At 44.9% G+C, this 10,220-nt stretch overlaps 1 protein-coding gene across 1 annotated transcript in view; it reads right to left on the reverse strand.

Annotated features, from left to right (window-relative positions):
• LOC122552616 (thrombospondin-2-like) overlaps positions 1-10,220 on the reverse strand; it is a 72,425-nt gene that overhangs the window by 47,374 nt on the left and 14,831 nt on the right. The window contains exons 5-6 of the mRNA XM_043695381.1: positions 5,078-5,274; positions 3,871-4,011 (exon numbers count right to left, since the gene is read on the reverse strand). Coding sequence (XP_043551316.1) covers positions 3,871-4,011; positions 5,078-5,274 — 338 coding nt within the window. The remainder of the gene's footprint in view (positions 1-3,870; positions 4,012-5,077; positions 5,275-10,220) is intronic.

A 10,220-nucleotide genomic window follows, 5' to 3' on the forward strand; every position in this document is an offset into this window, starting at 1 on the left:
GAGGGAGAGAGAGAGAGGGAGGAGAGAAAGAGGAAGAGAGAGGGGGAGAATAAAAAGCACTGAATTTATAATCCACCTTTCAGAACCTCAACCTGCCCCCACACCACTTTAGGTCAGGAAATATACCTTTGAAAAAGAGCAGTCATGACAATCGATCAATCAGTCTGTGCCCAGCAAGTTTCAACAAGATAAATGACCAGATTGACTGTTCCTTTGTGCTGTTGGTTGAGGGGTAAATATTGGCCAGGAGTCCGGGGAACATATGCATTGAGATCTGTGGCCCGATAATGATTAAACACACAGCCGTTGGAAGGGCTGCCTCCGACATAAGAAGACTGATTGGAAACATCATGATCGAAACCTTTCGTAGACTTCAGTTACATCTGTTACAAATCTGATTTTAAAAGTCATTATTCACTCTTTGGTGTGGTTTGTGTTTCCAGGCCAGGAGCTGGTGGTGTGGTTATTACACCGACTCTCCACTGCGCCTCCCAGCCCCAGCTTTTACAGTGGATCCCAAAAACTCCAAGGAATCCGGCCGATGGTTCAGATGAAACTAATTATTGCCTATTTATTGACTTTACAGCTGAGCATAAAACATATGTAGGAAATCTGGCTGAGGCATCAATAGGAGGCAAAGTCATTCGAAGAGAGAGAGAGGATCCACATGTCATGAGAAAAGTCACCAAAGTCTACGGCACAAAAAAATGGATCACTCAACTCAACGGATCCATACCACGTTCCTGTTCCAGATCAGCCTCCTTCTAACTTCCATCTAACTCTGACAGCATAAACTAGCAATCAAATCATCATTTGGTAATACTGAACTTGAGCACCGCTGAAAAAGACACACTTTGTTAAAGCTTTTCATCTTGCAGTCATCAGGACAATTCACACAATTCTGAGGAAGGGTCACTCAACTCGAAATATTAACTCTCCATAGATGTTGCCAGACCTGCTGAGCTTTTCCAGCAATTTCTGCTTTCGTTTCTGATTTGCAGCATCAGCCACTTGTCCAGTTTTTATTTCACAAGATTACCAATTTAATGGCAACACCAAATGGTACGGTATGAGAGGAGAATGGCAATTGATTGGCAAGAGCACGCTGGAAGAGGCGATGTCATGGAGAGTTACACAGAGTCCACCAATCACATTCTTCTCTTAAAATTGTTGGTTTCCCGTTAAATTGGTTTTCTTGTGAAATGTCCTGATGAGTGTAAGATGACAAGCTTTGACAGAATGTGCAATTTTCCAGCAATAAACTTGTATTCCCTTCTCCCTTGAGTGCTTATCCATCTTTGCCTCGAATGCTATTCACCTCAATTCCTTACGTACCGTGTTCCATATCACGACAGCATCCCTTCTTCTACTCGAGCTAACCCCCTCATTATCTGGAGGACCTTGATCAGATTACCCTTTTATTCCCTCAGAGGAAACACTCCGAAGTTTTCCTCCGCCCTCTGAAGAAAGCTCAAGGAGTCTCTCTCCCACTGCGATCCCCAGGTTCACCATCACACCAACACATCCCCGCACGCCTTCCTCCCTCCCTCCACATATTTCTAGGCACCTTCCCCCTCCCCAGTCCTGTCGAAGGGTTGTGGCCCAAAACGGTGACTTTCCTGCTCAGAGTCATAGAGATGTACAGCATGGAAACAGACCCTTTGGTCCAACCCGTCCATGCCGACCTATATCTTTCCCCTCTCACCCTAAACCTATGCCCTCTAGTTCTGGATCCCCCAACCCAGGGAAAAGACTTTGTCTATTTATCCTATCCATGCCCCTCATAATTTTGTAAACCTCTATAAGGTCACCCCTCAGCCTCCGGCGCTCCAGGGAAAACAGCCCCAGCCTGTTCAGCCTCTCCCTGTAGCTCTTCTCGGATACTGTCTGGCCCGCTCTGCGTTTCCAGTTCCACATCTATTGACTCTGGCTTCAAGCTTCAGCAGCCCTCACTGCCTGCAGCCTGCTTAGTTTTTGTTTTAATGAGTGTGTCCTCACGGCTCTTCTGAATCTTTTTTTTTGTGCTTTGTCCAAAGTCTCAAAATCCTTCAGATAATACGAGCAGAACTAGTCACAGTCACAAAGAAAGCTCGCTGCAAAGTTAACTCACGCTGAAAACAAATAGGATAAAGGGCCAGTGGGTGCTGGAACAGGACGATAGAGAGCATCAGAAAGTAGAAGAATCTGAGAGCTCGTAAGACACTGATTAATAGAAATTACAGCCCATAAGGTGCTCCCTTCTCCTCCTGAGGATGTATTGGTGTTAGATCACAGCCAGATCTGTCTGAACTAATCCCATATCCTTCACCTTTCTCAACATCTTCACCTTCTTCCTTCACAAAGGTCTATGCTACTCTTTGTCTCTGTTTCATTGGCCATTTGTTGGACTTGATGTTGCGACAGTTTTGCGTGGGAGAAAACACGTTAATCTGGGTTGACTCCCCTGGGGTTAAGTGGAAGCTCAGACAGGAGAAGAGGTGCACTATGGGACCGAGAAAAACACAGGAATCACACAGAGGGAAAGCCTGAATTGTGCAGAGTGGAGAGGGTACAGGCGATCACAGAGTAGGTACTGATACAGATTAATAAGGCCATTAAAACTCTGGAGATAGTTTGTGTTGTGATGGGAGTGAAAAGCAACATAATTATTTAAATTTGTGTAGAACGTCAGTTAGACCACATACGGATTGTTGCCATGAATGGTTAACGGATGAAGAGGATAATGGGGAAGGTGCAGGGGAGATTGATTGGAACAATTCCAGAACTGAGATCTTGTATTGATCAGGAAAGATTGAAAAATCTTCTGATCATTTCTCTAAATAAGAGGAAACGGGGAAGGGGAGTGGGTGGGGTCCCAGTAGAGGTTATGCAAGGGAAAGCAAAGATTATAGGCGTTCCCCTGAATGGTAAAACCCAGAAACTAAATATGAATTTGTCACAACATAGAGTTTCACACAAACAGCGGTGAAGATGGAGTTCACTCCTACAAGGACTGGCTAATGCAAGAACACTTTGCATGTTCCATCGTTGGTGGAATTTGCCCTCTTTCACAGATACCTCCACTTGCTCACACTCCCCAATGTTGAGAAACTATGGTTGACGAGAGTTTGCAGTAAACATCAGTTAACACAGACCAGAAGCTGAACAATCAAGCAAAGGAGCAGGACTAAATGTTTGCCTTCCCTCGAGAAATACTTTTTGAAATTAGTTACAATACCTTTGAGGTAACTTTAAAACAATGACATCAAATATCTAGTACAACTGAACAAAATCCAAAAGAGTTGTGCTTCCTGATTACAGCATGAATTACTTCATAAATTTGGAAAACATTTCCACCTCACCAATTTAGGAAATTACACTTCTGCGAGATTAACTGTCTCTCGGTCATGCAGAACTTTAGCTTCTCACTGAAAAAAAAAGACGTTGCTGAAAGATTTTTATGTTTTGCACTCATCAGAACAAACGCAAGAATGTCAAATTTCAAACAATCCCAACAATTTATAATGGAGGGGGAACTGGTTGTCAGGTCAACTCTGATTGGTCAATGTGTTGCCAAGGTGATATTACAGGCTCCCCAGGCTCCTAGTTAATTCAATCAAAAAGGTGCAAGGCTTGAACATATTCTCCATGGCAATACGTCAGCCAATCAGAGTCAATCAGCACAGTCTTCCTGTGAAATATACATTGATGCGCTCGTTTGTGATTTGGCATTCTTGCACTTGTCCTCATGACTGCAAGATGAACACCTTCAGCCGTCTCCTTTCAGCAATAACATAAACAACTGCTGAAACAAAATAATGTCTCATCGATCCATGTGTTTGCGAGGAGGGTGTTGGAAAGCCAGGGGAAACCTGGGAACACTGGCCTCACCTGACAGGTACATTTGGTACAGCTGTCCACTGTCCACTCTTCCTCATTGTCAAAGAGACGCCCACTGTGCCAGCACTGTCCTGGTCGCACGTTCTTCAAAGTGTCATCGAGAATATCACGAATGATTACATTTTCCTCGGTCTGCGAAAAGAAAGGATTTCCAGGTGAAGTAATGTTTCTGTGTCATCTAATTAAATCCTTGTTTGTCACTCCTTTTTCACTACACTGTATCTAATTTCCTGATGCTACTCATTACATTACAGCTACGGTTAATGGTGATCATGCCCATTATAAGTTGAATGTACAGATGCACAGTTATAATCATAGAGTCATAGAGATGTACAGCACGGAAACAGACCCTTTGGTCTAACTTGTCCATGCCGTCCAGATATCCCAACCCAATCTAGTCCCACCTGTGAGAACCTGGCCCATATCTCTCCAAACCCTTCCTATTCATATACCCATCCAGATACCTTTTAAATGTTGTAATTGTACCAGCCTCCACCACTTCCTCTGGCAGCTCATTCCATACACGTACCACCCTCTGTGTGAAAAAGTTGCCCCTTAGGTCTCTTTTATATCTTTCCCCTCTCACCCTAAACCTATGCCCTCAAGTTCTGGACTACCCCAGCCCAGGGAAAAGACTTTGTCTATTTACCCTATCCATGCCCCTCATGATTTTGGAAACCTCTACAAGGTCATGCCTCAACCTCCGACACTCCAGGGAAAACAGCCCCGGCCTATTCAACCTCTCCCTATAGCTCCATAGCTTTCAGCCTCCCCGGGGTTTACTTCACCGAATTCACTAAAGCTCCTCAGATAGCACCTTCCAAAACCCAAAAACTCACGGCCATCAAAATAAGAAGGGCAGCAGTTACATGGAAACATCACCACCTGCAAATTCCCCATCAAACCACTCATCGTCCTGTCGTGGAAATATATCACTATTGCTGGGTCAAAATCCTGGAATTCCCTCCCTAAGGGCATTGGGGGTCAACCCACAGCACGTGGTGTGAGTCAGGGTTCACCCCCACCTTCTCAAGGGCAACTAGGGATGGACAATAAATTCTTGCCCAACCAGTGACGCCCACTGCCCACGAGTGGCTGAAGGGATTTCGACAATTGCCCCATCCCTCTGCACTTTTCTGGCAGTGCCTCCAGCCTTAGAATGTGCCCTCACAGTTGGCGCTACAACAGGGGCACATACCACTTTGACCAGTCCGTCCGCCAGGTTGCTGACAAGGACCCTCAGTCCGTTCAGCTCCTTGAACATGTTTCCGATGTCACTGCAGGAGTGGTCGCAGAAATCCACAACTTTGTTGGTTTTGTGCCCGATGAAATCGCTCTTGATGGCGGGGCTGACTCCGGCAAATTCTTGGTTTTCTTTGCTACTCGCTGCCTCAGCTGTTCCAGAAAAGTAAGAACAACAGGATCAACACTCATCACGCTCGAGTGCTTTTATAAAACACGAGTCGTCTGGTAGGAAACACAGAGGAGAATCAAGGCAGGCAATACATGGTGGCCAGCCAATGACACACCTATGTGCCGCGAGTGAACTAAAAAAAACATGATAACTGGCACTCGTCGAATTAATGTTCTGGAGACACGGGTTTGATTCAGTAGCTGGGGGAATTTAAATTCAATTAAATAAACATCTGGAATAAATTGCCGCTCTCATTAAGAATGATCGTAAAACTGCTGGATACTTGTTAAAAACCAATCTGGTTCACCAAGTCCTTCAGCAAAGGAAATCTGCTGTCCATATCAGGTACCAACGGACCCTGGGGATAAGTTAGCTCAGCTGGTGTGCGATGTAGAATAACAGCTGACGGCATGGGTTCCATTCCTGTTACTGACTGAGTGCACTGTGAAGGACTCGACCTCATCTATGTCTTACGGTGATCCTCAATGGTCTCTCTTTAACAAAGATTGAGCAAGAGCAGGGTCCTTCGAGCCTACTCCACCACTCAATAAGATCATGGCTGATCTTTTCAGGGACTCAGCTACCTTAATTCCAGATTAGATTCCCTACAGTGTGGAAACAGGCCCTTCAGCCCAACAAGTCCACACCGACCCTCTGAAGAGTAACCCACCCAGACCCATTTCCCTCTGACTAATGCATCTAATACTACGGGCAACTTAGAATGGCCAATTCACCTGACCTGCACGTCTTTGGACAGTGGGAGGAAGCCAGAGCACCTGGAGGAAACCCACGCAGACACGGGGAGAATGTACAAACTCCACACAGTCACCTGAGGCTGGAAATGAACCTGGGACCCTGGTGCTGTGAAGCAGCAGCGCTAACCACTGAGCCACCGTGCCGCTCAAAGGAATCTATCTTAGCTTTAAACACATTTACCGAAGTAGCGTCAACGACTTCACTGGGCAAGGAATTCCAAGATAACTTTACCTTTTGTGTTATCGGCCTATCTGTGACTCTCAAGCAACGGTTAACCCTGAGAACCACTGAGCCATACCCGACTGTGACAGGACGCAGTGTGGGTGTGGGTGTGTCTATGCCACATGGACTGCAGGATTTGTGAAGGCACCTTACCACGACATTTTATAGCAATAGTTTTTTCTTTGTTCTTGTGTGGGACTTGGGCATCACTGGCAAGAGCAGCACCTTGTTGTCCTGTTCCCAATTGCCCTTGTACCAATTCAGGTGGCAGCCCAGAGTCCGGACTCATGTGTTAGCCAGACCAGGGAACTACAGCAGATTTCTGAACCAGATGGGTTTTTGACAGCACTCAATAATGCTGTGGTCATTATTAGTGGGATTAACTTTAGAATTCCAGAATTATTCATTAAATTCCAGCAGCAGACATGATGGGATTTGAACCTGCAACCCAGAGAGTTAGACTGGGCTGATGGATTACTAGTTCAGTCACATTAGTGCACCACCATCCCATTACCATGTTCTAAGGATGAAATTTTAAAAAAAACTCAAAATGGCCACCCAGCAACAGTTGCTAACGTTTCCCTTGTAGTTGCCAAAGTGTTTGGTTTTTATGGAATATGTTCAGGGGATGCATCAGCAGAATTTTAATGGACTCAGCACAGTGAATCTATTTCTGCAGCCCTCACTGGCAACCAAAACAGCCAATTTTACAGACAATTCTCGCATTAGGAGGAGAATCATTAGGGACCAGATTCCAGAGCCAGCATGCATCCAAAATAAATCACTGTGGGGGAAGTGGAAAGTGTAATAATCAGGGAAAAACTATGGCAGATGCCTTTATGTGAAGACTACTGCACTGCCAACGGTTGGAAACTCAACACACACCAGCCTTTCGTCACTTCAATCTCCTTGCTAAGTCTGAAATATTGCCGCTGACAAAATATTACATTATTACTGCTAAACTCCCTCAGACAGAAGTACAACCACCAAACCGTGACATCAACGTCCTTACATATGCAGAATGCTATGCTGCCGACAATGTTAGTTTTGAGTCACTTCCATTCAAGAATGAAAATGAAATCATGAGATAGAAGAAGGATCAGTGCACCCCATCGAGAAAGGTTTCGGATCTTCCCCAGCAAGGCACTCAACTCTCTCTTACACCAACTCCAATTTCTACTCTGCATTATCCTGACTGTGGAGTTCATTCACTCCTGCCTCACTACTGATGGAGTGCTGCTTTACCCAAACAGCTGTTTCATGGTTGAGGTGGGTTACAGCAAGACCCTATCTGCTGTCTCAGGATTTCAGTGCAGTTTTTGGTTAAGAATCGAAGGGATCTCCTTGCTGTCTTGGTCCAACATTTGAACCTTATCCTACAATCGCTGAGGAACAGCTTATCTAGTCATTAATGCATTGCTGCTTCTGGGAGCTTGCTCTGTGCCCAAAGGGGCTGCTGTGCTTTACGTTATAGTGAGAGCACTAAACATTTTACCAGCTGTCAAGTGCTTTTGGGATGGTCAGAGTTGGAGAGAGGTGGAATATAAACACAGGTCTTGTGCTGTTACTTCCTCATGATCCTTTGAAGGTTGGTACAGAATGTTATACTAATGAACTCCACCACATCCTTGCTTTTCCATACAGGATTACAGACCAAATTCCAACCAGCTAATTGGAAAAACACGTGGCGTAGTGCATATCCTGATGGTTAATGAACCATGTATGCCAAGGCATTAAGGCAAGGTCTAAGTCAAAGGCTAAATAAAAACCGAAAGGACTGCAGATGCTATAAATCAGAGACAAAAATAGAAATTTCTGTAAAAGCTCAGCAGATGTGGCAGCATCTGTGGAGAGAAATCAGAGTTAAGGTTTCAGATTGAGTGACCTTTCCTCAGAACGGAGTGACCCTTTCTCAGGGTCCTGAGGATCACTTGGACTGAAACATTAACTGATTTCTCTCCACAGATGCTGCCACATCCACTGAGCATTTAGAGCAATTTCTCTTTTTGTCTGTAAATAAAAGGTTGAATTATTATTGAAGACCTGTGCTCCATCCTGGATTTGTTTGTAGACAGTGGGATTGGGTAAGAAGCCACTCTCTTATCAGTATCGATGGGCTGTTTGAGATATCACATGCAGAACCAGGAAGTTCCAGCACCAAGCTCTGGATAGAGTGTAAAAAGTCACAGACTCAAAATGCCCACTAACAATGGGTTGTTCCAGTTGCAAGTCCATGCAGGTCCATACAACCAGCTAAATAATTCCCAGGATTGGTGATGCAAACAGTGTACAGACACCCAGCCTAAACCTGGGCTAATACTATGCGAAAGTGAGGACTGCAGATGCTGGAGATCAGAGTCAAGATTAGAGTGGTGCTGGAAAAGCACAGCAGATCAGGCAGCATCCGAGGAGCAGGAAAATCGACTCGGCAAGCACCGAGCAACAATTTGGCATTAATTCGTTCAACGCACACCCCACGGCACATCTGCTTTCAAAGGTCTTCTTTATCACTGGGCTTCAACTCAGAATTGATTCAGCTCCCTACTCTTGGTCTGGTTGGTTAGCTCAGTAGGTTTGACAGCTGGTTTATAACATAGTGTGATACCAACAGCGTGGGTTCAATTCCCACACTAGCTGTGGTTACAATGAAGGACTCAACCTCTCCCCTTAACTGAGGTGTGCTGAGCCTCAGGTCAAACCACCACCAGTCATCTCTCTCTCAAATGAGTGAGGAGCCTTATGGTCTGGTGAGACTATGGTGACACTTGTCACTTTAGCTGATATTTCTGCCTGAGTGGGCAATAGAAACCCAGGCTACCCAATAATTTGCTAACTCCTCTCAAATTTTCCAAGGTTCGCCGAATTAGTTCTTACAGTTACGACTAGTTAAGACATGGCCTTTGAATGTGTCATGAATGAACGTCTATTTATACGGATACCCTGATATGGAACATGCATAGTTGTCATATCATCCTGAACATTCAGCAGGTACCATTTCATATTTGTTTAGCTCATGCAAAACTCAAACGATAGCTTCCACCTTCGCTCAGTTTAAAGAGATTAGTCTGCACTGGGGGATACTAAGGGAGGCAATGGCCTAGCGTTTTTATCATTAGTCTGTTAATTCAGAGATCAGTTAATGTACTCGGGACCTGGGTTCAAATTCCATCATAGGAGATGGAGGAATTTGAATTCAATTAAAAAATCCTGAATTATGAGTCCAATGATGACAAAATTATGAACAACATTATCAAAATGATATAGAGTCACAGAGAGATTCAGCATGGAAACAGATCCTTCGGTCCAACTCATCCATGCCAACCAGATAGTCCAGATAAATCCAGTCCCATTTGCAAGCATTTGGCCCTTTTCCCTCCAATCCCTTCCTATTCACATGCCCATCCAGATGCCTTTTAAATGTTGTCATTGTACCAGCCTCCTTCACTTCCTCTGAAAGCTCATTCGATACACGCACCACTCTCTGCGTGAAAATGTTGCCCCTTAGGTCCCTTTTAAGTCTTTCCCCTCGCACCTTAAACCTATGCCCTCTCGTTTTGGACTCCACTACAGCAAGGAAAAGACCTCGTCGATTTACCCTATCTATGTCCCTCATGATTTTATAAATCTCTATAAGGTCACACCTCAGGCTCCGATGCTCCAGGGAAAACAGCCCCAACCTATTCAGTCTCTCCCTGTAGGTCAAACCCTCCGACCCTGATAGAGTCATAGAGTCATAGAGATGTACAGCATGGAAACAGACCCTTCGGTCCAACCTCTCCATGCTGACCAGATATCCCAACTCAATCTAGTCCCACCTGCCAGCACCCGGCCCATATCCCTCCAAACCCTTCCTATTCATATACCCATCCAAATGCCTCTTAAATGTTGTAATTGTACCAGCCTCCACTACTTCCTCTGGCAGCTCACTTCTTACACGTACCACCCTCTG

This window comes from Chiloscyllium plagiosum, chromosome 9, assembly GCF_004010195.1.
Source record: "Chiloscyllium plagiosum isolate BGI_BamShark_2017 chromosome 9, ASM401019v2, whole genome shotgun sequence".
NCBI classification, from domain to species: Eukaryota; Metazoa; Chordata; class Chondrichthyes; order Orectolobiformes; family Hemiscylliidae; genus Chiloscyllium; species Chiloscyllium plagiosum.